At 48.7% G+C, this 26,739-nt stretch overlaps 1 protein-coding gene across 2 annotated transcripts in view; it reads right to left on the bottom strand.

The window, feature by feature from the left end:
- Positions 1-26,739, bottom strand: part of LOC309550884 (uncharacterized protein) — a 59,485-nt gene that overhangs the window by 17,012 nt on the left and 15,734 nt on the right. For both annotated transcript variants that reach the window (XM_082251260.1, XM_082251261.1), the window contains one exon: positions 19,018-19,119. In XM_082251260.1, the coding sequence (XP_082107386.1) occupies positions 19,018-19,119 (102 nt within the window). The remainder of the gene's footprint in view (positions 1-19,017; positions 19,120-26,739) is intronic.

The raw sequence follows: 26,739 nt of genomic DNA, 5'->3' as shown, positions 1-26,739 counted from the left end.
CATTGAAAGGGGGCATGCTGGTCATTCTGCATTGAAAGGGGGCATGGCACGCTGGTCTCTCTGCATTGAAAGGGGGCATGGCACGCTGGTCTCTCTGCATTGAAAGGGGGCACGCTGGTCATTCTGCATTGAAAGGGGGCACGCTGGTCACTCTGCATTGAAAGGGGGCACGCTGGTCACTCTGCATTGAAAGGGGGCATGGTGGTCTCTCTGCATTGCATGGGGGAACGCTGGTCTCTCTGCATTGAAAGGGGGCACGCTGGTCATTCTGCATTGAAAGGGGGCATGGTGGTCTCTCTGCATTGAAAGAGGGCACGCTGGTCTCTCTGCATTGAATGGGGGCACTCTGGTCATTCTGCATTGAAAGGGGCACGCTGGTCATTCTGCATTGAAAGGGGGCACGCTGGTCTCTTTGCATTGAATGGGGGCACGCTGGTCTCTCTGCATTGAAAGGGGGCACGCTGGTCTCTCTGCATTGAAAGGGGGCACGCTGGTCATTCTGCATTGAAAGGGGGCACACTGGTCTCTCTACATTGAATGGGGGCACGCTGGTCATTCTGCATTGAAAGGGGGCACGCTGGTCATTCTGCATTGAAAGGGGGCACGCTGGTCATTCTGCATTGAAAGGGGGCACGCTGGTCATTCTACATTGAAAGGGGGCACGCTGGTCACTCTGCATTGAAAGGGGGCACGCTGGTCACTCTGCATTGAAAGGGGGCACGCTGGTCACTCTGCATTGAAAGGGGGCACGCTGGTCTCTCTGCATTGAATGGTGGCACGCTGGTCTCTCTGCATTAAAAGGGGGCACACTGGTCATTCTACATTGAAAGAGGGCACGATGGTCATTCTGCATTGAAAGGGGGCACGCTGGTCTCTCTGCATTGTCTGGTCTCTCTGCATTGAATGGGGGCACGCTGGTCTCTCTGCATTGAAAGGGGGCACGCTGGTCAGTCTGCATTGAAAGGGGGCACGCTGGTCAGTCTGCATTGAAAGGGGCATGCTGGTCAGTCTGCATTGAAAGAGGGCATGCTGGTCAGTCTGCATTGAAAGAGGGCACGCTGGTCATTCAAACTTGTATTTAGATGCATTTTACTTTAATTACATCAGTATTTTCATAACAAACAATACATGTGCTTAGGGGGTAAGGGTTTCTTTAACTAATCTAGTGGAAGAGACTCGAGTGCTAAAATCCCGCGGGTTAGGGGGCGCAAACTACTTGCCTTGCCCCGGGTGCTGACAACCCACGCTACGCCACTGTGTAGCCCTATGTGATCTTTCAACTAGATCAGCCTACAGGATATAGAAGGAAATACCTCCCTCTTCAAACCACCATTATCAGATATAGCCCATGCTACCAAATGGCCAGTGAAGACTTTTCTACATGTACCCTCAGAGGTTGTTATCTGATAGGAGTCATTCCTGGTGGGAAGACTTAATGAATTAGCCCACGGATATCCCTGGCAGCCCATAGTTGACTTGATTTAGAAAAATGAGTCGATTTCACCATTGACATAGTCAGTGTTTATGCAGAAATGCCTCCCACAGCCCTATTGTATTCTGCCACCGGGGGTGGGGGGAGCCTTCCTGGCCTGGCAGAATATATTAATTACTGCGAATGGCTAGAAAAAGCAAACAGGCTGGTTGGTTCAGCACAAACTCGCCAAATTTCGATCCATGCAAGGGTAGCCTGATTTTACCTAAGTCGATCCATCAATCCCTGCTGAACCGGCTGCAGTTCAAACCATGTATGGCCAGCTTTCGTTTTAGCTGGATGCTAGAGGTCAGAATCACCCACCTTGTTTCTTTATCAGTCATTGACAACAGAGGACCCCAGTTCCTGGCTCTGATTCCCACTCCTGTTGTGGTATTCTCTGTTAATCCCCACATCCGACCTTATTGCTACGACGTGAAAAATCACTGGGATGCACAATTCCATCATCATAGGAGGAAAATGTTTTTTTTTGTCCTAGCAACAAAAGCAGGATGTGGGGGTTGATAACTAGGCAATTTTCAGTCAGGCTTCCAAGGGGAAGCAGATGTAGGACCTTTACAAATTTGCAGTTTTTCAATAACTATTGGGGCCCTTTGAATGCACAGGCTGTTTTATGATAAATACAAACCTAGCCTTTAAATCCCCAAGTACAAACTGCCATCCCCAACTATCATTATTTGGGAGATTCCAATAAGGCTTACTGGGACACGAAGTCAGGTGAAATCTACCCAAACGCAGACACAGATATCGATTAAAAAAAAAAATCCCTTTTCCACTCAGTCCAAAATTGGAGAAAAATAATGGCTGGCAGTCCACTGTAAAAGCCTGACAAGGAGTGAACCTCTCTGGCAAATGCCATATGAAAGAGTGAAGACTGAATAAGTGAAAGATCCTCTTTCAGCGGCAATCTCTGAACTTAAATTGGACATCCAGGCTGTGGCCCACCGACTTACAGAGGTGGAACAGACGGCACAAACTCCCATGTTGATGCTATCAGGCAGGTGCAGTGAATATACGACACTCAATTTGTCACATCTTTTTGATTTGCACCGCCATGTGGAGGACTTGAACAATCGGGGCCGGAGGCATAATATTAGGGTGAGAGGGGTTCCAGAGGGGGTAGAGTCCACTGCATTTCCACAAACAATCTGATACATCTTGAATGATTTGCTTGATCGCCCAACGGACTCCCCTATTAAAATGGAACATATGCACCGCGCCTTGAGACCCCAACCCAGGGACAATGAGCTAGCAAGGGATGTTGTGTGTAGCATTGTCAACTTCCCCCTCCAGGAGGAGATACTCCACAAAGTGAAAGAGAGAAGCCACCTTTTATACAATGGCTGGACATCAAATTGCTCCAGGACCTCTCGCAAATCACCCCGCAGAACCGGCGAATGCTGCGTCCCCTGCTGGAGGCATTGCGGCCTTGCAATATACAGCATCGGAGGAAGTTCCCGCTCTGCTTATCCGCCTCTGCGAGGGGGCGCACCTCCCTGCTCCACACACCGAAAGACTTGCAAGCCTTTTGCCAACAACTCGACCTGCCCCTGTGTCGCACATCCCTTCTCCATGGTTCTTTATATCACTTTTACATTAGCCTAGCTCCAGAGGCGTAACTAGAACCTTCAGGGCCCCGGTGCAAGAAACCATGAAGGGCCCCCCGGATCCCCACCGGGGCCTTTCCCTTCAAACCTGGGGCTCTTCCCACTGATCCTGGGGCCCTTTACTCTTGTTAAGGGGCCCTTTATTACGGTCCCGCAGCAGGGCCCTTTCACAAGTTCTGCAGTGGGCCCCCTTCCTACCATCTTGGGGCCTCCCCATGGTGGTGGAATGCCAGGGCCGGTTGCAAGTGTGACCTTTGCGATCCTGGAAGTTCACCCACTGGTGTCAGCAGTTTTTATTTTTTGATATTTTAATTGTATTATTTTTTATCATTTTATTTTTTTACAATGTCACCGACTATGACTGTCTATTCAGAAAAGGAAGGAGCTGGTAAATTACATATTTACCGACCCCTTCCTAGTTCTCTATTGTGACACATCCCCTGCAACAGTCGGCAGGAGAGGGGAGGGAGTACTTGCCTATCAAGTGAACTAGATAGGAGGAGTGGCGGGGGCAGCATACAGAGGAACCAATCTCCTCCATTTCCTCCTGCAGCTACAGGAGGAAAAAGGAGAACAGTGATTTCTCTGCATGCTGCCCTCGCCGCCCCTCCTATCCAGGTGTACAGGGGAGCCGCAGAGGCCCCCTGGAGCATTGGGGCTGGTTGCAATTGCAACCCCTGTAGTTACGCCCCTGCCTAGCTCTACTATATGCCTATATTCTGACTCACCTCATTCTTGGTGTCCCTGGTGATACGGACATCTTTGGCTCCCATCCACTCTTTTGTCCCCACACAGCGGTAACATTGTGTACCTGCTGGTCATCCAGCTTTTACTCTCTTAGGCGACAAAGAGTCCCTGTCCTCGCCTCTGGTAGGCAATAATTATCCACTTGGAGGGCCCCTTTCACTACACTTTCTCTTCTGTCCTGTGAATTCTCTCGGACTTCTTTCAAGTTCATACTTTTTCTGGTCTTCTCACTTTTCCCCCCTTCCCTCTCCCCCTTTTTTTTTTGTTTCCTCATCTCTTTTGCAGATTCCCTTGTTGACAAAGAAGGTAGATTTATTTTTATTAAGGACACCTATGCCTCTACGCCAATAACATTAGCCAATATATACTGTCCCAATGACCACCACATCTTTTTTTTGGAAAGTCTGTGACCTACTATCCTCATTTCAAGAGGGAATGCTTCTACTAAGAGGGGATTTTCATGTTCCTTTAAAACCGGCCATGGATCCATCCACGAGATCATCCACGCTTACCTATCGGGCACTCCATCAGACCAAATTGCAACTGCATACCCTCTCTCTACACAACACCTGGCGTACTCTATTCCCTACTGATAAAGACTTTACCTTCCACTCAAATCCGCACCAAAAATATTCCAGAATAGACTACTTCTCTCTTACCCAGTGGGATATGCCATCCCTTAGCCAGGCCACGATAGAGCCTATGTTTCTATCAGATCATCATCTGATTACGGTTACACTAACCTTCCAGGATTCGATACATGACAAAAACATCGAGACTAGACCCTTCCCTTCTGAAGGACGTAGACAGACAATGTTGCCCAAATTAAGGTCCTGCATACAAAAATACTTCATAGAGAATACCCCCTCAGGCACTTCTCCAATTACCGCGTGGGAGGCGCATAAATGCGTTATTCAAGGGGAGCTAATAGCCCTGAAAACAAAAGCCAAAAGACAACAAGCGCTTGAGACCTGGATTGAGAAAATTTAACGTCTTGAAGAGTCTCACAAATTGCTCTCTTGCCCAGTCATCACTACAAGACCTACTACATATACACTCTCTTGCTAGATGAGCTGGGTAAACGCTCAAGGTGTTAAGTCATTACTCAAAAAGCATTTTATGAACATGGGAAAAAAGTGGGAGGCTACTGGTCCACACTGTCCAATCCTGCAAAACCCCCACGACAATCCATCACATTTGGGACCCCCAGGGATCGCTTTTCACTAAAAATGAGATAGTGAAACAATGCAAACTTTCTATTCTGAAACAGGGGGGATGCCTCTTCTGTAAAAGCCCAGTCGGAACAATGCACAGCATTAAAGATTTCCAAGCAAAATATAGCCCCAAGGAAAAGAATGCCCAACAAGCCAGCGAAATGGAAAAGCCACTAACCATATAAGAACTACAGTTGGCCATAACTCAAATGAAATCAGGCAAGAGCCCAGATCCAAGACAGCCTCTCCCTCCTGTACTGCAAACATTTCTCTGATGTACTGATGCCACAGCTATTACTAACGTTCAATGCCCTGTCTGATCCCCAGATTTCTACAGGACGGATGCTTGATGCTCACATCACTGATACCGAAGGAGGGTGAGGATTCTGCACTAGTCTCGAACTATAGGCCTATATCTCTACCCAACGTGGATATTAAACTTTACGCCATGGTGTTGGCTAATAGATTACTTCCACATCTACCAGACCTGATCTCCCTAGATCAGGTGGGATTTATTCCGGGTAGGGAGGCTCAAGAGAACGCCACTCGAGCGCTTAACCTCCATCAATGGCTAACAACATCTAAGACCCAGAGCGTCTTCCTCTCCCTTGATACGTGAAAGGCCTTTGACAGGGTGGCGTGGGACTACATGCGGGAGGTGTTGATTGCGATAGGGCCGGAGTCTCGCATGTTGTCCCATATAATGGCACTGTATTCTAAACCTGCTGCGAGCCAACAGGTACCTGTAGGGCGCCTTCTCTATAAGCAATGGGACTCGCCAGGGTTGCCCCCTGTCTCCTTTGATTTTTGTCCTAACCCTTGAACCCTTACTCAATGGACTACAAGCGAACACTGACATAGTGGGGCTGACGGTCGGAGATAGGAGTTATAAAGTCGCCGCCTTCGCGGGTGATATTCTTCTCTCCCTTCATTCACCCTGGATTTTTCTACCCAACCTATTGAAGCATGTTACACAATTTGGAGGCCTATCAAACCTCAAAATTAATCTTTCTAAATCCTTTGCCTTAAATATTTCCTTAACCCAGTCGGAAGTTTCCCACTGTGGAAACTCTTTTCCTTTTACATGAAAAGATGATTCCATTACATATTTAGGCATTCAGATCACCAGTAGGCTTTCAGACTTGTATAGTCTAAACTTCCAAGTGGCTATAGCAAAGGTACAGACAGACAAAGGAATGGGCGGGCCTAAATGTTTCTTGGTTTGGCCGTTCGGCATTGATCAAGATGATTATTCTCCCTCAGGTACTCCATTTAAAACAAACCCTCCCAAACCAGCTTCCCCCATCCTTTTTCGCACAATACAAGAAAGCCTGTTTGATTTCTATTTGGAGGAATTCGCCCCCCACATATTAAATACACCAGTCTTACGCGCGTAAAACCGGAGGGGGGGAATTGGTCTGCCGGAACTCTATAGATACTATGTGGCTTCCCACCTCACGAGGATTGTAGACTAGCATATCCATTAACATGGGCAAAGCTGGGTGACCTTGGAGAGCTCCTTCGTGCGCTCGCTGCTGAAGGAATACACGTGGCTCTCTTATCACCACTGGCTGCTAGAGCTCAGAACACACCCGCTTATCCATCCCTCTCTCAATAGCCTTTAGGGGGGCCAAATAAGTCTTCAAACTCTCTTCCATTCCAGGTCCTCTTACTACACTCAGACAACCCGGACTTCCCTCTGGAGGAGGGGAGCTCCTTTTTAAGAAATTAGTGTCCGTTTGAGGAGGTGCTGGCACACGAGTTCTTCTCCAGGGGAGTTCCCCTCACTTACGAAAAGCGGATATCCATCTCGCGTACACGATCCTTCGCCTCTTCTGACACTTGGACCAGACAGATTACCCCCTTTGAGAGCCTGTGCACGCGAAAAACCCCGCAAAGACATTTAATCTCCCATATTTACACTTGCTTTTTAGAGAGTCCCCTCCCACCCTTTACCCATCTCAATCTTCCTGGGAAAGGGAACTGCAGCAAACTTACTGATGAGGATTGGAGTGTTATGCGTGAGTACGTACATAAAGGCTCCTTGAATGTAGCGATACAAGAAAACTGCTATAAAAATAGCAACCAGATGGTACCGGACCCCTTCTCTCCTACATAAATTCTCACACAGTATACCCAACACTTGCTGGAGGTTTGGGCAAGCTCAGAGAACCATGCTCAAATATGGTAGGATTGTACCTTACTCCAACCCTACTGGAGGGAAGTACACCAGCTTATAAATCAGGTCACTACATAATCTCTGGACTTTACTCCCAAGCAACTTCTATTACACCATACATCTTTACCCAAAAAAGAACACTTCAAATCATTGGCTATGCATATGGTGAATGCGGCAAGACTTTGCATTCCTGTTCACTGGTGTACTGCACACACCCCCATGATCAGAGAGTGGTTCTTCTTTGGCAAAACCCCAGGACAGGATCTTCATTTCATGTTGTCAGGTAGTCCCTGCCCTGGAGGCGAATTTACCTGAATTGCCTAGGATAATATATCATCACTTGAAGTTTTTGGCACACCATTTGTTTCACTGTATCTTTGCTACACCTATAATGATGCTTATCTCTCAGAATGTTGTAAATGTTTCCCATGACCCAAAAAGCAGTTATTTGCTATTGTACCTATTAAAGTCATAGTCTCGATGTGGTCATGCTTGACTGCTTTCTGCATGTTACACACTTCCTGTTTGCATTGTAGAATTTCCTTTATGCTCAATAAAAATTTGGGGGGGGGGGGGGGGGGAATACAGTTTGCCAAACAGTCAAAGATACGTAAATACATACAGTAATATTAAGATTTCTATTACAGCTTATCTGTAAAATTCTTTTCTTGGAGTACATCAAAGGACACAGAGCTCGTAATAATTACTATTTGGGTTATACGCTACCTTCAGGTGAATGGACACTGGCAACCAATAGAAAGTTCCTCCTATATAACCCCTCCCATATAGATAAACATCAGTTTTTGAAGCAAGCAATGAAGATCTCAGAAAAGAGGGGAGGGAGCTCTGTGTCCCGTCATGTACCCCAAGAAAAGGATTTTACAGGTAAGCTGTAATAAAAATCCTAATTTCTTTATCGTACATCACAAAACACAGAGCTGGTAATAATTACTATATGGGATGTCCTAAAGCAATGCCCTTAAGGGGAGGGGACACAGAGTGCCAAATTTGCCCCTGAGCAAAGAAAAACGGAATTTTTGTAAAATCTTACCTGTAAAATTCCTTTCTCTGAGTCCTCCGACAGTCGCCGCCTCTTCATATTCGTCACATATGGGGTATTAGACTTTGCTCCGAAGGAGTAGCTAGGCAACAGAATATGTTAACAATAAAGCTTTAACATATCCCACCCTCAAGGGGTGGTCCCCTCAGTCAATACCCTCCTACTTCCTGCAACCATATCTCAGTTTTAGTGGAATAGCAGTAGAGTATACATTCAAACCCCAAAAGAGGGGCGGGGGCGGCGACTGTCGGAGGACTCAGAGAAAGGAATTTTACAGGTAAGATTTTACAAAAATTCCGTTTTCTCTTACGTCCTCCGACAGTCGCCGCCTCTTCATATTCGTCACATATGGGGACGTCCCAAAGCAGTGCAAACATGAGGCGTGGGAAACGCATCCGCGCCGAAAGGCAACGCAGTCTCCACAAAGAAAGGAACCTTACCAAAGGAAGGAAACCAGCTGGGCAACAGCAAAAATAAGTGCTCAACAGGAGCAACAACCCAGGAAAAGACAAAAAACCAGGGGATACAAAACTTATCCCAACAGCCAGGAGTCCCCAACAAGGGACCCTAGGGAACAGCCGCACTAAGAACCTTGCGGCCAAAGGAAGCATCCGCCGATGCCTGAACATCTACTTTGTAGAATTTCGTGAAAGTGTGTACGGTCGACCAAGTCGCCGCCTTACACACCCGGGCTACAGAAGCCCCATGACGACAGGCCCAAGACGTACTCAGAGATCTAGTAGAGTGCGCCTGCACAGGCACAGGGGGAACCTTCCCCTGCAAGGCATAGGCCTGTTCAATGGTCTGCCTGATCCATTTGGCAATGGTAGAGGCGGAAGCCGCCATGCCCTTCCGAGGACCCTCTGGAAGAACAAACAAGGAGTCCGTCTTTCGAAAAGACTCAGTCGATTTAAGGTAAACCCTAATCGCCCGAACAACATCCAGAGAATGCAATCTCACCTCCTTTGGATGTTTAGGCTTCGTGCACAACGAAGGCAAAACAATATCCTCGTTAAGATGGAATTCCGAAACTCGTTTCGGCAGAAAAGAAGGATTAGGTCGCAAGACCACCTTATCCAAATGAACAACCAGGTACGGAGACTTGCAGGACAAAGCCGCCAGTTCCGACACTCTGCGAGCCGAAGTGATCGCCACCAAAAAGGCGACCTTTTTGGACAACATAGACAACGAGATCTCCCTGATCTGTTCAAAAGGAGCACGTTGTAACACCGACAGGACTAGATTCAAGTCCCAAGGGGGCAAAGGATCCCTCCTAGGAGGAACCAGATGCCGCACACCCTGAATAAAAGTGCCAACCAAGGAGTTGGAAGCCACGGGACGTTGAAACAGAACGGCCAGCGCAGACACCTGACCCTTTATCGTAGCCAGCGCCAAACGCTGATCGACACCCGTCTGAAGGAAAGACAGCACACGGGAAACCGAGTACGTGCGGGGTGAAAACCCCCTGGACTCACACCAGGCAAAATAGGCCTTCCAAGTACGGTAATAAACCTTTCCCGAGGAAGACTTCCTCGCGTTGATCAAGGTATGAACGACCTCTGGAGAGAGACCCTTCTCCTTCAGGACCTCGGTCTCAACAGCCAGGCCGTCAAAGCCAGCGACTGTAAAGCAGGATGGTAAATCGGTCCTTGAGACAGTAGATCGTCCCGAAGAGGCAGACGCCAGGGGGCGTCGACCGCCAGATTCACGAGGTCTGCGTACCAGGACCGGCGAGGCCAGTCCGGTGCCACAAGAATCACCGTGCTGCGTTCCGAGTGTAACCTGCGAAGGAACCGGGACAGCAACTGAATCGGTGGAAACGCGTACATCAGCCTGTACTGATGCCACGGGGCCACTAACGCGTCCGACGCGTCTGCCCGAGGGTCGCGCGTCCTTGCCACGAACCTCTTCACCTTGTAGTTGAGGCGAGACGCGAACAGGTCCACAACTGGAAGACCCCACTTCGCGCACAACATCTGGAAGACAGCCGGGTGGAGAGACCATTCCCCCTGATCCAGGGTCTGGCGACTCAGATAGTCCGCCTGCCAGTTCTCCACTCCCGGAATGTGAACCGCCGTTATCGCCGGGACATGAGTCTCGGCCCAAGACAGAATCCCGGCCACTTCTCGAGCCGCTCGGGCACTCCTGGTGCCCCCTTGGTGGTTGATGTAGGCCACCGCCGTGGCATTGTCCGTCTGCACCCGAACCGGGCAGCCCTGCAGCCGGTCCGTCCAGCGATGAAGACAGAGCCTTATCGCACGCAATTCCAGAATTTTGATCGGGAGGGAAGACTCCCCCTCCGACCAGGTCCCCTGGGCGGACAGAACGCCCAGAACACCACCCCAGCCCGACAGGCTGGCATCCGTGGTGATTATCATCCACGAGATCGGACGAAACGACTTGCCCCCGGACACCAACGGGGACTGGAGCCACCACAGAAGGTTTTCCCTGGTGCGATGACTCAACGAGATCTGAAGATCCAGAGATTGAGGTCGCCCGTCCCACTTGGACAAGATCTCCGCCTGGAGACCCCGCGTGTGAAACTGCGCGAAAGGAATCGCCTCGAAAGCCGAGACCATCAATCCCAGACATCTCATACACGTCCGCAGAGACGAGTTCGGAACGTCCCTGAGGGACCTGACTTCCTCCTGAAGAGTCCTGAGTTTGTCTTCCGGCAGGAAGACCTTCGCCTGCACCGAGTCCAGAATCATTCCCAGATAGGGAAGACGAACCGACGGACTCAGTGTCGACTTTGGAACATTTATCGTCCAACCGAACTCCTGCAGAGTTTGCATCGTGACAGACAGGTCCTTCTCCAGACCCTGACTGGTCGCAGACCGAATCAGAATGTCGTCCAGATACCCCAGGACAGAAATGCCCTGGGCTCTCAATAATGCCAGAACCGGTGCAAGCACCTTGGTGAAGACCCGCGGAGCCGAGGCGAGCCCAAAGGGCAACGCCACGAACTGGTAGTGATCCTCCGCAATGGCAAATCGAAGGTATCTCTGATGACCCTCGAATATGGGGATGTGAAGATACGCATCCTTCAAATCGATGGAGGCCATGAATTCCCCCGGAACCAGGGCAGCCACCACCGAGCGCAGGGATTCCATGCGGAACTTGCGAACCCGCACAGAGCGGTTCAGAGCTTTCAAGTCCAGAATTGGACGAACCTTGCCCTCCTTTCTGGGCACGGTGAACAGATTGGAATAAAACCCCCGAAATCTGTCCCGATGAGGCACCGGAACCACCACTCCCTGAGCCCTCAGGTCCCGCACCGCCAGGTGCAGATCCCGCAGTCGCTCTGGAGACAGTTGTAGATTTGAGGGAAAAAATCTGCTCTCTGGCCGAGAGAGAAACTCGATCTTGTAACCAGATCGAACGATTTCCAGAACCCATCTGTCCCGCACACGGGCCAACCAGGGCTGAAGAAAACCGAGCAAGCGTCCCCCCACCCCAAAACTGGGTGAGGGCGCCCCTTCAGGCCGAACTGTTATGGGCCGCAGGTCCGGATTGGCCGGACTTCTGTTTCCCAGACCAGGGTTTCTTCTGAGAGCCCTGGCCCTTGAACGGTTTGCCCTTGTAGTGCGGCCGAAAGGCACGAAAGGACCCCTGAGGGGGCCGAAAATGAGCATGCTTCTTCCCAGAAGCCCCCTTAGCCTTGGGGAAATGGGGCAAGAGAGTGCTCTTACCCCCGGTAATCCCCTTAATCAACACATCCAGGGACTCCCCAAAAAGGAGAGACCCATCATAAGGCAGATTGGCTAAGGTTTTACGTGAAGATTGGTCCACCGACCAACATTTCAACCAAACCAGGCGGCGAGACAACACCGCCACGCTGTGCACACGCGCGGCCAACGGAATCAGGTCCAGGTCCGCATCACACAGATACATGACACCCTGGTGGATCTGATCCACCATATCCAGGGTCGCCGCCGAGGCCGAATCGGCCACTAGGACGCGCCTAAGCATCTGCGTCCAACTTGCGATCGCCTGGGCCGCCATGAGAGAAGCAAACAGAGCCTTAAGCATAGAACCCGTAACAGAATAAGTATGACGGGCAAGAGACTCCAGTCTCCTATCCGTGGCATCACGGAAAACAGGGGATCCCTCTGCAGGGATCGCAGCGGCTTTGTTCAAAACCGCAATAGCATGATCCACTGGCGGAGGCACACACCACCGTTCATCAGTGGCAGGCGAGAAAGGATAACGCAGCTTAAATTTACTTGGTACCGCAAAAGGCTTGCGCAAATCGCGCCATTGGTCCTTAACAGCGCGCTGAAAATCAGCATTGCAGGGAAAAACCTGCGGCGTCCTGCGTTTTCTCTGCGTCCCATAAGCCGCCAAGGCAGCTGGGGGACACACCTCGTCCTGCAAACGTAGCGTCTGCTAAATGGAAGCAATCAACTCATCCATGATTGCAAGCTCTTCAGGCGAGCCAGGGGGAGAATTATCAACCCCCTCAACTTCAGCCTCTACCTCAGACCCCACTAGATCAAGAGAGGAGCGGGACCCCGATAGGGGGGTCCCCGCCAGAACAGCCCCATCACCTTCACCCTCAGAATCAGAGGACAGAGCAACTCTGGGCCGTTTAGTAGATTGAGCAGCCACCAGCATTTGCACCTGTGCAGCAAGGCCAGCCACAATAGTGGCTAAATCCCCCCCTGGGGGGGAAACAGCGGTCCCCTGGCTTTCCACCAATACTGTGGGAAACTTGCCCTCCTGAGAATCCATTGCCCCTGTATGCCAGACAACCAAGGGTTAACTGCCCCCTTACAGCAAGCGCGGCAAGCGCAGCCCACCGCACCACACTCAGGCACAATGAGACCCCCACAGGGAATATACAGACTGAATACAGGCAATGGAACACAGGAATAGAAGGATAAAACCTGAGGAGACTCCGCTGCTGCTGCTGCCTCGATCGGTGCTTCCAGGAGAGAGGAAATGATGCTGCCAGGGCGCTCTATGTAAGCCTATGGAGGCTACAAGAAAATGGCCGCCGTGCATGTAAACCATGCGGCCGGAGCGGGCGCCGGTAAAATGGCGTCGTTTGGCGCCGAAATCGCCGCTCCACAGTGCATAAAATCACACACAATATTATCCCAATATATGGATACATGTTAGATCGCCGCAGCGATCGCTGTATATGCCCCAACATGCCATTAAAAACATGCCCCACAGCACACAGCTCCTCACACTGCCCAGCCTGACATACTCAGTGTCATACAGCTCCCCCCCCCTTGCAGCCCACAGCATGCAGCCGAGAGATAGGGAGACAAGCAGTGTGATTAAAGGCAGGTTACACAGTCCCAGACTGAGACCCCCCCCAGACAGACAGGTCCCCACATAAATACACTTACCTCACATGGCGTGGGGAACCCGCACAGGCGAACAAGCCGCTGCACATGAGGCAGGGAGAGTCGCAATTCAAGACGCACACAATGGCGGTTCAGAAACCGCACAGCGTCCGGTGAGGTAGCCACCTCACCAATCATCCCTGCACCGAACAGGGATGGGTCGTTCACCGTGCCAGGAGCGTTACCTGGCTGAACGCTCGATGGCAGACTGGGAAGCCACTGACCCACGACCTGCGACCAGGGGGATCAGCCCGAGACCCAGTCCGCATGATCCTCTTCGTCCGAAGAACTAACTAATGCTGACAAAAATAACAGCTAAGTAAAGGTAGAGAGAAAACTCAAACAAAATATCAAAAAGAAGAAAGAGTCTGGGACAAAAAGTCCCAGCACAGAGAGAGCCAGCCACTCCTGACAAGCTAGACATTAAAACTGAGATATGGTTGCAGGAAGTAGGAGGGTATTGACTGAGGGGACCACCCCTTGAGGGTGGGATATGTTAAAGCTTTATTGTTAACATATTCTGTTGCCTAGCTACTCCTTCGGAGCAAAGTCTAATACCCCATATGTGACGAATATGAAGAGGCGGCGACTGTCGGAGGACGTAAGAGAAAAAACGTAGGACTATACAGCTGCTTGCACTGCGCTACTACCAAACTCAGCCCCTTAACGGCCCTAATGTCCACTTGGTAGAATTTTGTGAATGTATGTACTGAAGACCAGGTAGCAGCTTTGCAGATCTGGGCCCAAGATAGTTGATGGTGCACTGCCCATGAAGCACTTACCCTTCTGGTAGAGTGGGCCTTTAAATTAAAAGGCGGAACCTTACCCTTCAAGCCATTAGCTTGAGAAATTACCTGCCGAATCCATCTAGAAATAGTGGAGGAAGTTGCCGCTTGGCCTTTCTTAGGCCCATCCAGCAAAATAAAGAAAGCATCAGTATAACAAAGCTGTGCTGACCTGGTTAAATAGACTTTAACCGCATGTACAAAGTCAAGAGAATGTAACAACCTTTCCTCAGAGGATTACGAAAAATGAAGGCAGAACAATATCCTGGTTCAAGTGAAAACTAGAAACTACCATAAGAAAAAAAACAGGATGAGGATGAAAAAACAACCTATCCTGATAAAGATTTAGAAAAAAAGGTTCCTTACATGAAAGAGCCACTATCACCGATACCCTGAAAGCTGGGGTTATAGCGACCAAAAAAAAAAAAGAAGACCAGCTTCCTCAATAAAAAGTAACAAGGGTATATGCCTGATAGGCTCGAAGGGCTGCATCTGCAGGACTGTGAGAACCAGATTCAAGTCCCAAGGCCATAGGGGTGGTTTGACTGGCAAAACCATACGAATCACACCTTGGAAAAAAAGGTCCGAACCAAAGAGTGCGTAGCCAACGGTTTCTGGAAAAAGATTGATAAGGCAGAGACTTGTCCTTTAATGATTCCTAATGCTAATTTGAAATCCATCCCTAACTGAAGAAAAGCAGGGATTCTTCCAATGACATACTTTCTATGATGCCATTTCTTGGATTCACACCAAGAGATATAGGCTTTCCAAACTCTAGTAGATAGTAGACCTGAACGACATGGTAGCAACCATGGTTTTCCCACTGCTGACTTAGGATTTCTGCGAACCCAGACCTTCTGGGCCATGCTGGGGCCACCCGGATCACTGGTTTCCCCTCCACCTAAATCCTGTTCAGCAGCCGAGGTAGAAGCTGAACTGGAGGAAATGCATAAACCAGGTTGAACCGTGACCAAGTGGTCACCAGAGCATCCATTCCGACCGCAAATCTGATCCCTGGACCTGGAAACAAAATGGTCTACCTTGTTGTTGAACCTGGTTGCCAAAAGATCTACATTGGGAGCATCCCAACGTAGACAGATCAGCCGAAGCACTTCGGGGTGTAAGGATCAATCCCCTGGACACAGCTGCTGGCGACTTAGAAAGTCCACTCCTGGAATGAATATGGCCGATAGACACGGAACATACCTCTCTGCCCACAATAGGATATTCACTTCCTTCTGAATCGGCTGGCTTCTGGTGCCGCCCTGGTGGAAGATATAAGCCACCAGGGTGGAGTTGAGCCACCAGGGTGGGGTTGTCGGACTGAATCCTGACAGGACACCCCTGTAACCTGGTTGTCTAATAATTCAGTGCCAAAAGGGCAGGTCGGATTTCCGGAATATGGATGGGTAAAAATCTTTTCTGCCCGAGATCACGTTCCCTGGGCAAACAGACCCTCCGAGATAGCACCCCAGCCCAGCAGGCTGGCGTCTGGTTACCACCTTCTAGGCTACCAGCAGAAAAAAAATTTCCCTGGATCTAATTGGTGGGAACCAGTCACCAGATCAGATCCTGCCTTACCTTGGGGAAAGGAACATCGGGCAATCCAAAGCTTGAACCTATTTGTTCCAAGCTGAAAGAATACTGTTCTGAAACAGTCTGCCAAAGTTTATGCGTCTTATACAAGCAAGCAGACATGCGTCTTATGCAAGACAGCGTTTATGGAAGCAAAAAATTTTGCAAGCAAGCAGATAAGTGCTTATGTAAACAAGTGAATCTTCCGCTGACTGGAACCTCCACAAATCACACCCTAGATCCATAGGTAATCTAAGACCTGGAACAAGGGCCTTCTATTTTCTGGGCAAGTATGAATACTTGAGTCCAGAAACCGAGAGCGTTTAGAGCGTTTCCTCCCTATCATGCAGCCCCGAGCTATAGTGGACAAGACCCATCTGTCTTGAACCATTCCTTCCCATGTTTTTAAATACTGTAAAAGACTTCCCCCCCCCACTCGAGCGAATGGGGGCACCCTTTCATAAGGCGGACTAAAACCTGTTTTACCAGGCTTTTGGACCCAGAGCTTCTTTTGCCCTTGGGGTTTCCTGAAAGCGGACGGCTGAAGCCGTCAAAACTGCTTTGAAGGTGCTGCATTGGTAGGGACAGTGACACTCGGAGCCCTTAAAAGACGGGTATTTATTCCTTCTCTTAACAGGCAATAATGCACCCCCCCCCCCCTCGAGATCTTTTGGAAATATTTATCCAGATCTTTCACCAAAAAGCTGTTCTCCATGAAAGGGGAGAGCTGTCAGCAATTCTTTACAAGGCATTTCTGCCCATCAATTTTTCAGCCACAGGACTCTGCGCATATGAACAGAGAGGAGGGCTACCCGGGATACTTGCTGGATAGAATCCTTAAGGGCATCAATTGTAAATAAAGCACGAGATATCTCTGCTAAATCATCTGCAGATTCACTCTGAATAGGCAAATCTTTTGATAGCCTTTTAAAAATCGCCCTTCAAGGACTGACATACTCCTAGCTGAAAATAGCTGGTTGACCAGCAGAGCCAGCAACAGCAGAGTAGCTTTAAACAAGGACTCAGTTTTTTTTTAACTGGATCCTTTTCATACACCAACTGCTGCAGCAAGAAATGGAAAGGAAAGGCTTGAACACTTGAGGATGCAAAAAGCCGAACGAGGAACAACAGGTCTCAGATCTTTCTGAAGGAGGCAATATAAAACCGATCCGTACCATTTAAATGAGGGATTGAGTCAGCAATTTTTGCAAGTGAGATGCTGTAAATGGTTCCTCAGGAATAGAATCCTCTAAAGAGGAAACATGATCCACTTGTGATTCTAAGTCACCAATGGCTACCTCTTCATCATCTTCTACTGCCCAATCAGGTTCTAGGCCAGAAGCCCCCCTCCACAGGATCTAGGGCTATAGGCCTTACCTCTTTGCTGGGCCCAGGTGCATGAGAAGGGGATCTATCCCTTTTTCTTCCCACCCTGAGTAACAGAAGAAATCATCCCTGCTATTTTACCTTATAGGCTAGCCAAGGCAGATGCCAAGTCATCCTAGTAATATAGGAAGAAACAGAAGCACCAAGAGGTAGCACAATAACTGATAGACGTAAAGGCTCGGATTGGCCAGTAGGTTTAGGTCTTTCTGGGGAAGAAAATGCAGCGGAAACCGGACTAGGAGAAAATAATCCTGGTGCGGGGGGTACTTAACCCTTTCCCTGCTGCTGCACCCCCACTTTTCCTCCTGGAAGACATTGCTTTAAAATATAAAACAAGACCCAGAATCAAAAACAGTTTGCACCAAGGTAGAAAATTGTGATCCAGATTAACAGCTATCACAAAACAACCACCATTTTCTTTGCCATGTACTGATTCACATATATGCACAAACAGATATTATCAGACCTGCACTGCTTCCCCCGATCAGCCGACTGTCCCAGGGAACCCGAGTTCTTTTGCCCTGGGGTCCTTCTGCCTGCAGTGTTCAGTTTGGAAAGAACCTTATGCTGCCTGTGACATCATCACCAAGCGCCGGCTTTAGCACATGGTAAGTTGATTGAGATCTGCAATACAGCCAAACAAACCTGCCGAACAGCGCCTGTAGAGCACCCTGCTGGAATCACCTTGGGTAAGTTATAACCAGGGTTCCATTTCCCAGGGTCCAGTGCCTGAAGGACCACATTGCAGGCTAAACCTCAGATCTTCAGTTACCGAGGCTCGGGTACCATCCTTTTAGCGCTTTAATGGATCCGATAGATCGCCCCTTTTTCTGGAACAATACAAAATCTTGGAGAGCTTTAACAGCCATGACCACCACCTTTCAAGACACTGGCGGAAAAACGGATGTTCTTCCTGTATGGGAGGGGTTGTATAGGAGGAACTTTATTTCTATTGGTTGCCAGTGTCCATTCACCTGAAGGTAGCGTATAACCCAAATAGTAATTATTACCAGCTCTGTGTCCATTACCATAAGCGAGATCAAGGCACTTCCATCTCAGATATAACTCCTATCTTATCTAGGGTTCTAATAGTTCCTCAATACCAAAAGCTCACCCTCTGCTATTAACATATTTGTCTCATCCTCACCCGGCATTCACGCCAACCAGCATGTCCATGGCCAGATCTGCTGGGGCTGGCCTGGGCGCATCTAGCCATGGGCTCCATAGTCTCTCAAATCAATTTTTTCCATATTCATTGGGGATCTCTCTCATCTTGCTGTGGGAAGATTGTGGTTCTCCCTGAATATAAGTGTTTACTTTATCATCAGATACTGTTTTCATCCTTTTTATGGACTTTTTTCTATGGACTTTATGCACATTTAAGATCATGCCATTCGTTTATTCTTTAATGCCATTCACCTAGGGTGAATACTTTTGCAAGGCACTGTATATCATATTGCCATGGCAGTGACAACCATATTTGTGACCTATAAATCAAATTAAACCTGGTGCGGCATAGAAAACACCCTCACTCACAAATCGGACACAAACCGGAAGCCAGGAGGAGATTACAAAAAAGCATAGTAACATACTGGACATCCCGGGGGACACTCACCCCGTGCAGGCTCTGGAGGACATCTTGGTAACCCTTTTTTCTGAGGAATGTTGGACTCACATTGGCCAATCTTCAGCAAGATGTCTGGAACAAGTGTGCTACCTGAAAGAGATCAAACACAACACGTAATGGGTAGGCAGCAGATTAAAGCGGAGTCCCACCCAAAAATGGAACTTCGGCCTCAAGGCCTCCTGACATGTAATTTTTTTTGGGGGGGGGGGGGGGGTGGAAGAGTACCTAGATTTGATAGGTACACGCTCCCACTTCTGCTCGGGCAGCCTAAGCGGCTCAAGCACAAGTTCTCTTCTCCCCCTCCCTCCCTGCAATCTTCTTGGAGACATCACAGGTCCCATAAGATTGCCCGTCCACTCAGGATGCGCAGCCGCAACTCGCGCAGTGCGCACCCAGCTGTGAAGACGCAAGCTGTCATAGCCGGTGCCCACACTAGAGATGCCGGTGCCAGGGGGAGAAGAGGGAGAGAGCCGAGGCTCCCGTCGGCCGCATCGCAGGATCATGGGACAGGTGAGTGTGTGTTTATTAAAAAAGTCAGCAGATACACTTTTTGTAGCTGCTAACTTTTATTAAAACACAAAAACGGGTGGATCTCCACTTTATGAGTTATGAGACCTAGTGCCTTCAAATAGTTTACACCCCTTCCTCAGTGGAGTCCAATGACCATACTGGACTCTAATAATCATTCACCAAAGCTATCTGTAAGGTTGACACATAATTTGGAATACATGGAGGTACCGCCAGACATTTGAGTCTTGGGTCAGAGTTGGTTACTGTACCTTTGTGTCTTGATAGGGTGGACGTTGCCACATTTATTCCCACAGAATTTTTTTTTAGGTATTTGTGGATATTTATAGTGATTGGGGTGTCCTGCCAAGGCTTATCAACCAGCTCCGGAATTTACACAAAGCTATTATTTTGGTAGACGGACAATCATGGATAGAAGAGATAGCACCTTCCTTAAAGGGATTGTAAAGTCTCAAGGTTTTTCACCTTAATGCATTCTATGCGCTAGGGCAGTGATGGCAAACCTTGGCACCCCAGATGTTTTGGAACTATATTTCCCATTATCCTCAGGCACTCTGCAGTGTATTTGATCATCATGGGAAATGTAGTTCCAAAACATCTGGGGTGCCAAGGTTCACCCTCACTGCACTAGGGTGAAAAACTTTTGTTGCAGCTGCCCCAGAGCCCCCACTTTTTTCTTACCTGAGCCCATCCGTTCCAGCGATGTGCAGGAGCCCAGCGGCTTCAGCCACTGTTTCTGTCCTCATTGGATAGATTGATAGCAGCAGGAGCCATTGGCTCCTGCTGCGGCCAATCAAATCCAGTGACACGGGAGCAGGGGTTGGGGGCGGGGTCGAGTGCCACTGTCGATGGATGCAGCAGCGGGACTCGGGAAAAGCACCCACACAGGTGCCCCCCATGGAAAGCAGCTATCTGTGGGGGCACCTGATAAAGGGGAGGAGCCAGGAGCACCGATGGGGCACCCCAGAAAAGGAGGTTCAGGGCAGCTCTGTGCAAAACCCTTGCACCGAGTAGAGAAGTAAAACAGGTTTGTTATTTTTATTTTAAAAAATCTGAATCTTTACAACCCCTTTACTACTCCACCCCTCCCTGATTATGGTGCTGAATGAATGGAGTATTTACATTATGACCACACTGACGTAATAACCTCTTCATGATGAAGGTTAAAACAAATCCTAACGCCTGAAAGCAGTTTTGTAACTTTCACGTGTTACTAAAACCACACACATCACTACTAAATCGTGCATCCAGCTTTTTTTTTTTTTTGCTTTCCAGTACAAATGCGACGGGCATATGCAATTTTAAAGCATGACATGTTAGGCATCTATTTACTTGACATATCATTATAAAATGTGTTGGTTTCTTCCGAAGAAATGGTGTTCGAAAAACCGCTGCGCAAATACTGTGAGACATAAAAAAAATTGCAACACACACCATTTTATTCTATAGCTTCTCTGTTATAAAAAAAAAAAAAAAGAAGATATAATGTTTGGGGGTTCTAAGTAATTTTCTAGTGTAGCAGGATTCCCAGCCATTTTGCCTGAAGTGGGTCCGCCATGGTTACCACTAGCAACAACAGCAGATTTGAGCATGTTCTCCAAGTGTGAGCTCTGACAAAAAACAGTCCGGCATCTTTGGTTTTGTATTTATTTAGGAACTTGGATGGGAGAAGGGAATGAATGGGATTACTCCTTTGGCTCAACTATACCAGTGTTAATTTCGTAGACTAAAACCGACTAAAACGTTTTCGTCGACTAACACAATTCAGATGACTAAAATACGACTAAAACTAAAATGGCATTTTAGTCTTAAGACTAAAATACGACTAAAACTAAAATGGCATTTTAGTCAAAAGACTATAACTAAAACTAAATCGAAATTTGCTGCCAAAAATTAACACTGGTGCATGCTCAAAGCTTAAATAATTAACATATTAGATTTTTCACTCCAGGACCAGCAGTAGTATACGAGTTTGGAAATTGTAGAGAAATGCTTAAATAATGCATTACAAATTACAATTGAACTACACCCATTCGATTATAGATGACTAAAATGAGTTTTAGTCGACTAAAATGTAGGGCGTTTTAGTCGACTAAAATATACTGGAGTTTTAGTTGACTAAATACGACTAAAACACTTGCAGAAGACTAAAATAGGACTAAAACTAAAATGCCATTTTAGTCCTAAGACTAAGACTAAAACTAAATTGAAATTTGCTGCCAAAATTAACACTGAACTATACACAATAGGATGGGACATCTGAAATATATGCCTATTGACGCTGGCTGAATGCCGGTCAATGCCCGTTGGCACTATTTAACTCTGACTTGCGGTCTGTGAACTTGAACTGACTTATGACACTCCCTGGTGCTACAAAAGTCCTTTGTACTGCTCCCTTTAGCCCTCCCGGCTGAGGTAGCTAATCGTGAACACTGCTGCAACTCTTAACTCTTCAGGGCCCACATTGGCACCCTCTTTCTCTTCAGGGCTTTAACTCTGGCACCCCCTTTCTAAATCTTCTGCACAGGCTAGCTGTCTCCTGGATCCCTTTTGACCCTCCAGAGTGGTCCCCCATCCTAGGCAGACCCCGGGGCAGTTAACAGTACTCACGACATTGCTTTCTTGATAACTTCGGCCCCCACAGCTCTGCTTGGTCCTCAGCACACTGGATTCCTCCACTGCAGCCCAGGTCAGCCTTCCATCCTGTTAGGCCAGGGGCCTAGGACACCCGTCTCACGCTGACAGGAGAGACAGCCGTCACCTCCCTCCTGGGACTCTTCCCACCAAAGACAACCTGTCATGTGCTCCCCTCAGACTTGTATCCCCTCCCAGGATGCACTGCGGTCAGATCCACCCACTGGGACCGATTTGAGCCTTGGTGTGCCATTGGCTAGGTTTCCTCCACTGTCCAACAAGCTCCACCATTGGACACAGTGGGGAGACCCCCCAGCTCAACAGTCACACCTGAGAACACATGACAGCCTAGCTGAATAATTAGACCCTGCTGTTAAGCAGACAAGGCCTTCCTCTATAGGTTACCTAGGAGGGCGCTACTCCCCCCCCCCCCCCCCTACCAAAATGATCCATGTCCCCATTGGCTCTGAGGCAGCCGCCTCCTACAAAAATTCTGCCAAAAACTCAGGAGTAACCCACAAACCTGGAAAAGGAAGAAACAATGTACAAATAATTTACATGGAAAAATATAGGCATCTGTAGACTGTACAAATATACAAATGGTTTTAGGTGCATGAATAGATGCACCCCCCAAACAAACTTGCTTGGTGGGGATTTCAAACAAACATGTATTTCCCTTACTATCTACCTCTACCATGAGCCCACCTGTAGAGAAAAGAAAAAGGTTAGTCAGCTGCATACATAAAGAAATTACAGGACTAACTATCTGAGCAGTTGAGTGAGAAGACCCTCCTTACAAGGGCAACCTTCTCACTCCATTCCCTGACTCCTCTGCTATCAGTGCTTGACACGCCGAATGCAAATCTTCCTTCCTCCTGGGAAACTTGTACCCTATGACTATCTATGCAGAGTCCTTAGAGAAGTTAGACACAGCATCCTCCTGCTGTCACTCAGAACACTTTTGGGAAACAGGGCAAACCAATGGAGCCTGAGTGACCTGCAGTCCTGCTGAGTCAGGGAAATATGAAGGGGTCTTCAGGCCACCCTTCACCAAATCTTCTGAATGCACAGCCAGAAACCGACAGTCACTCGTTTTCTTTCCTTGCTAGAAGTGTGCAGTCTCTTGCACATCATTTGCAATCCACAAAGATCCGGGCCCAATGACCCAAGGGATCTCATAAAACTCAAAACATCTTCCTAGACCCTGGCCCAGTGGGCCCAAGGGGTCTATAAACAAACAACACTAACTCCCAACAACTTGCTTAACTTTCAGCATTATAGATTTTTTTCCTTTTTGTGTTCCTTGTCCAGTTGTGATGACTACCCAGCCACAGATTAGCAGTTTTGAAAGTACAGTTGCAAAAATTCCTTTCAAATGTAATACTCTGGGTGGGGGAGCCTAACAAGGGCATCTTGTTCGTCCCATACTCGTATGGACCAGGCCTGGCCTAACCCGTCTGGGCGGCGAACCTCCACCCTGTCAATGTAGATTGACCGTCCTAAGTACCACTGTGCCTTGACAGCTGTAAGGTTTAGGAATGAAAAGGAAGTCCCAGATACCTTCATCACACCATAAGTCCCTCTGCTTTTCAATAAGTAGCATGACCTCTCTGGGAGCGTAAAGGATAGTCATATCCATATTCTAGCACCACCTTGCGCTTCATCCATCTTTGCATTCTGGACAACCGGGGAAGGGTTTTTCTATTACCTCTCCCCAGCAGAGAAAAAGGGGTTTCTACCCGCTGAATTAGAGTCTCGTATGCATCATTTTGGTCCTGAGCCCGGGCATAGTTGGCAGGTGGAGTTAGATCTGGAATTCTCTTGGTGTATGCCTCGCAAAATCCCAGTTTTTGAGCTAACTCTCCTCTCTCTAAAGCTTCTTCGGCCTCTTTGTCAAGGACTGTAACAACTTTAGGGCCTGGGGAGCTGCTCCCAGCCTCCGAACTCCAGTCCCACTCAGTTTCATCCATGGATCCCCAATCGTCAATCCCTTCCTCAATGGATCCGTACTTGTATTGGAATGAGGGGGATCCTACGTTAACAATCCCAGCTTCCTCCTACCCACTAGTGCTTGTGGGTGAGGCCTTAATGGCCGCAGGCCATGTTTGCTGTGGAACTGGAATAGGGGCAGACCTCTTTGCTGCTGCTGCAGTCATTGCATTCTCTGGCCACTTCCAGGCCGTTTGGACAGGCATGCAACCTCTTCCCAGAGCTCCCAGTGACGGAGTCCCTTTGACAGATAATGCTGGCCCACTGTCAGTTTGCATGGCCTCCAGCTTCATCGTAACACGTATCATGCCCCTTCAGCCTCCGTGGAGGAACCTGGACTCTGTATTGGTCACCTCCTGAGTGAACCTGGACTCCAAAGAAACACACATCTTCTTGGGCCGGCCTTCACTCTTCTCTGCCCGCAGCAGCAGATAGCCGCCACATTGCCAACACTGGACCTACGCTTGCACCTTCATTGCAATAGTAGTACACTGTGGACATACCATTCCCAAGTACTCCAGGACGCCTCCTGTGCACAGCGTGAGCCCTCCTTCAGGCACCATCCAGATGCCTGTGTCCCATACGAAAATTTGGCTGGGCTGTTGGGTTTGCCTAGCAGGGTCCCCGGTGGTGAATGAGGTAATTCGGTCACTCTTCGGTTCTCCTGCAAATGCCATGTTGCTTTCTTCTGCACGTGTCTCCCTCTCAGCCACACCCGAAGGAGGGGGTATTAAATGAACTCCCTTTGTCACTCCTGTTTGGCTGGGTGTGACAGATGTCTCCACCCTCTCTCCTTGTTTGGTGGTGGCTCATCCTGCTAGGCAGGTCTGTGTGGATCGCGCTTTCCAGCATGGCACAGTAACTCTTCCCCTGCCATGCTTTCTCTCTAGCCCACAGGGAAGTTACTGTAAAGCGGACCACGTCCCTCGCCAGACGTGCATCCACTCTTCTTACTTGCAACAGGGCCCCAGCTGTGCCTCCCTGTCCTGGAGCCAGCTGTCCTTTGCCAGGCAAGAGAAATATCCCGCTGTCATAAGCACGGTCAATAGTCCTCTCCCCAACACAAAAGTGTGTACCAGGCATTACACTGACCTAGGTCAAAAGCTAATCTTGTGATTTTATCTTTTTTTTGTTCGCTTATAATTTTTCCTCTAGCAAGGAGAAAAAACAAAAAAAGGTAATTAGATAAGATTTTTCTCCATTCGAGAAGAAAATAAAAAAAAAAAAAAAACCCACACCACCACAGGGGCATGCTGTACAGGGAATGATCAATGTGAACGCTACGCAAAACAGTCATCAGGTGATCGGGAAGAAGGCTACCTGGTTTCTGATGGTTAATACAAGACCCGGAGAGAGCTCAGCCTCTGTGCTGGGAGAGCACTGTGTAGTGTGTTCTCCGCATAGAGACAGCGGCACACATGCCAGAGAACACAACCAACTTTTGGGAGGGCACATTTATGCATAATCTTGGCAGGAAGGGGTAAAAGTGGTTCTAAAGCCTGAAGGATTTTATCTTTGTGCATTCTAGGCATAAGGTTAACCACTTCTGGACCAGAAGGTTTTACCCCTTTAATGACCAGGTCATTTTTTGCGATTCGGCACTGCATTACTTTGACAATTGCGCAATCGTGTTACACTGTATCCAAATAAAATTGATGTCCTTTTTTTCCCACAAATAGAGCTTTTTGGTGGTATTTGATCACCTGTGCGATTGCGTAACAAAAAAAAAAAAAAAGCGCAACAGGGGGGCGTGGCTTGGACATGAGCGAGTGAGGAAGCACGACTCTTCAGCTTCCCTGCATCACACCGCTCCTTAGGCCTCACACCGGGTCCCGCAGCCTCATAATCTGCTTCCCTACCTCATGTCACAGCACAGGAGGGCACAGTTGCAACCCCGGGGCCCCGCCAAGTCGTCCGGAGCCCCCATCAGCTCTTTCTTTGCAGAAGGCCGGGGGCCGCGTGGCGAGGTCTCCAAGATGGCGCCCAGCCAAGACAGAGGCAGAGACGCTGCACCCGCGGCCAGCGGATCCACCCAGCGCGGCGCTTCCCCGATCTCATCATCCAGGTTGGTGAGTGAACCTGCTCCTCCAGCCTCCCCGGGGTCCACAGCCTCTCAGGGCCAGGGCTCTGATATTTTAGACCTCATGGGGGACAGGGACCTAAAACAGGATATCTGGGCCCTCCCCACCAGGGACGATTTAGAGTGTTTTATATGTAGGATGGAGAAAACCTTTAAACAGGACATTGAACAGCTACAAGCTGACACTGCCCATCTGGGCACCAGGCTGGAGTCCTCTCTGCCATGGCACAGTTCCGGGAGAAATTTAGGGCTCAGGACCAGCGTATTGAGGCCCTCATTTGTCAGCTGGATAACTATGAAAACTGCAGCAGGCGTTCTAACATCAGAATTAGGGGTTGCCTGAAGCTAAGGCCGCTAAAGACATCATTCCCACCCTGCAGGATATCTTTAGGGAAATCCTGACCCTGCCAGCTACTGAACCTGTGGAGATTGACAGGGCTCACAGGGCTTTTTGGCCGCCTTCACAAGATGCAGACAAT

This window comes from Pelophylax lessonae (genome assembly GCF_965119305.1).
Source record: "Pelophylax lessonae genome assembly, chromosome: 3".
NCBI classification, from domain to species: domain Eukaryota; kingdom Metazoa; phylum Chordata; class Amphibia; order Anura; family Ranidae; genus Pelophylax; species Pelophylax lessonae.
The sequence above is the reverse complement of the archived record's forward strand: the minus strand, read 5'-3'. Positions and strand labels throughout refer to the sequence as shown.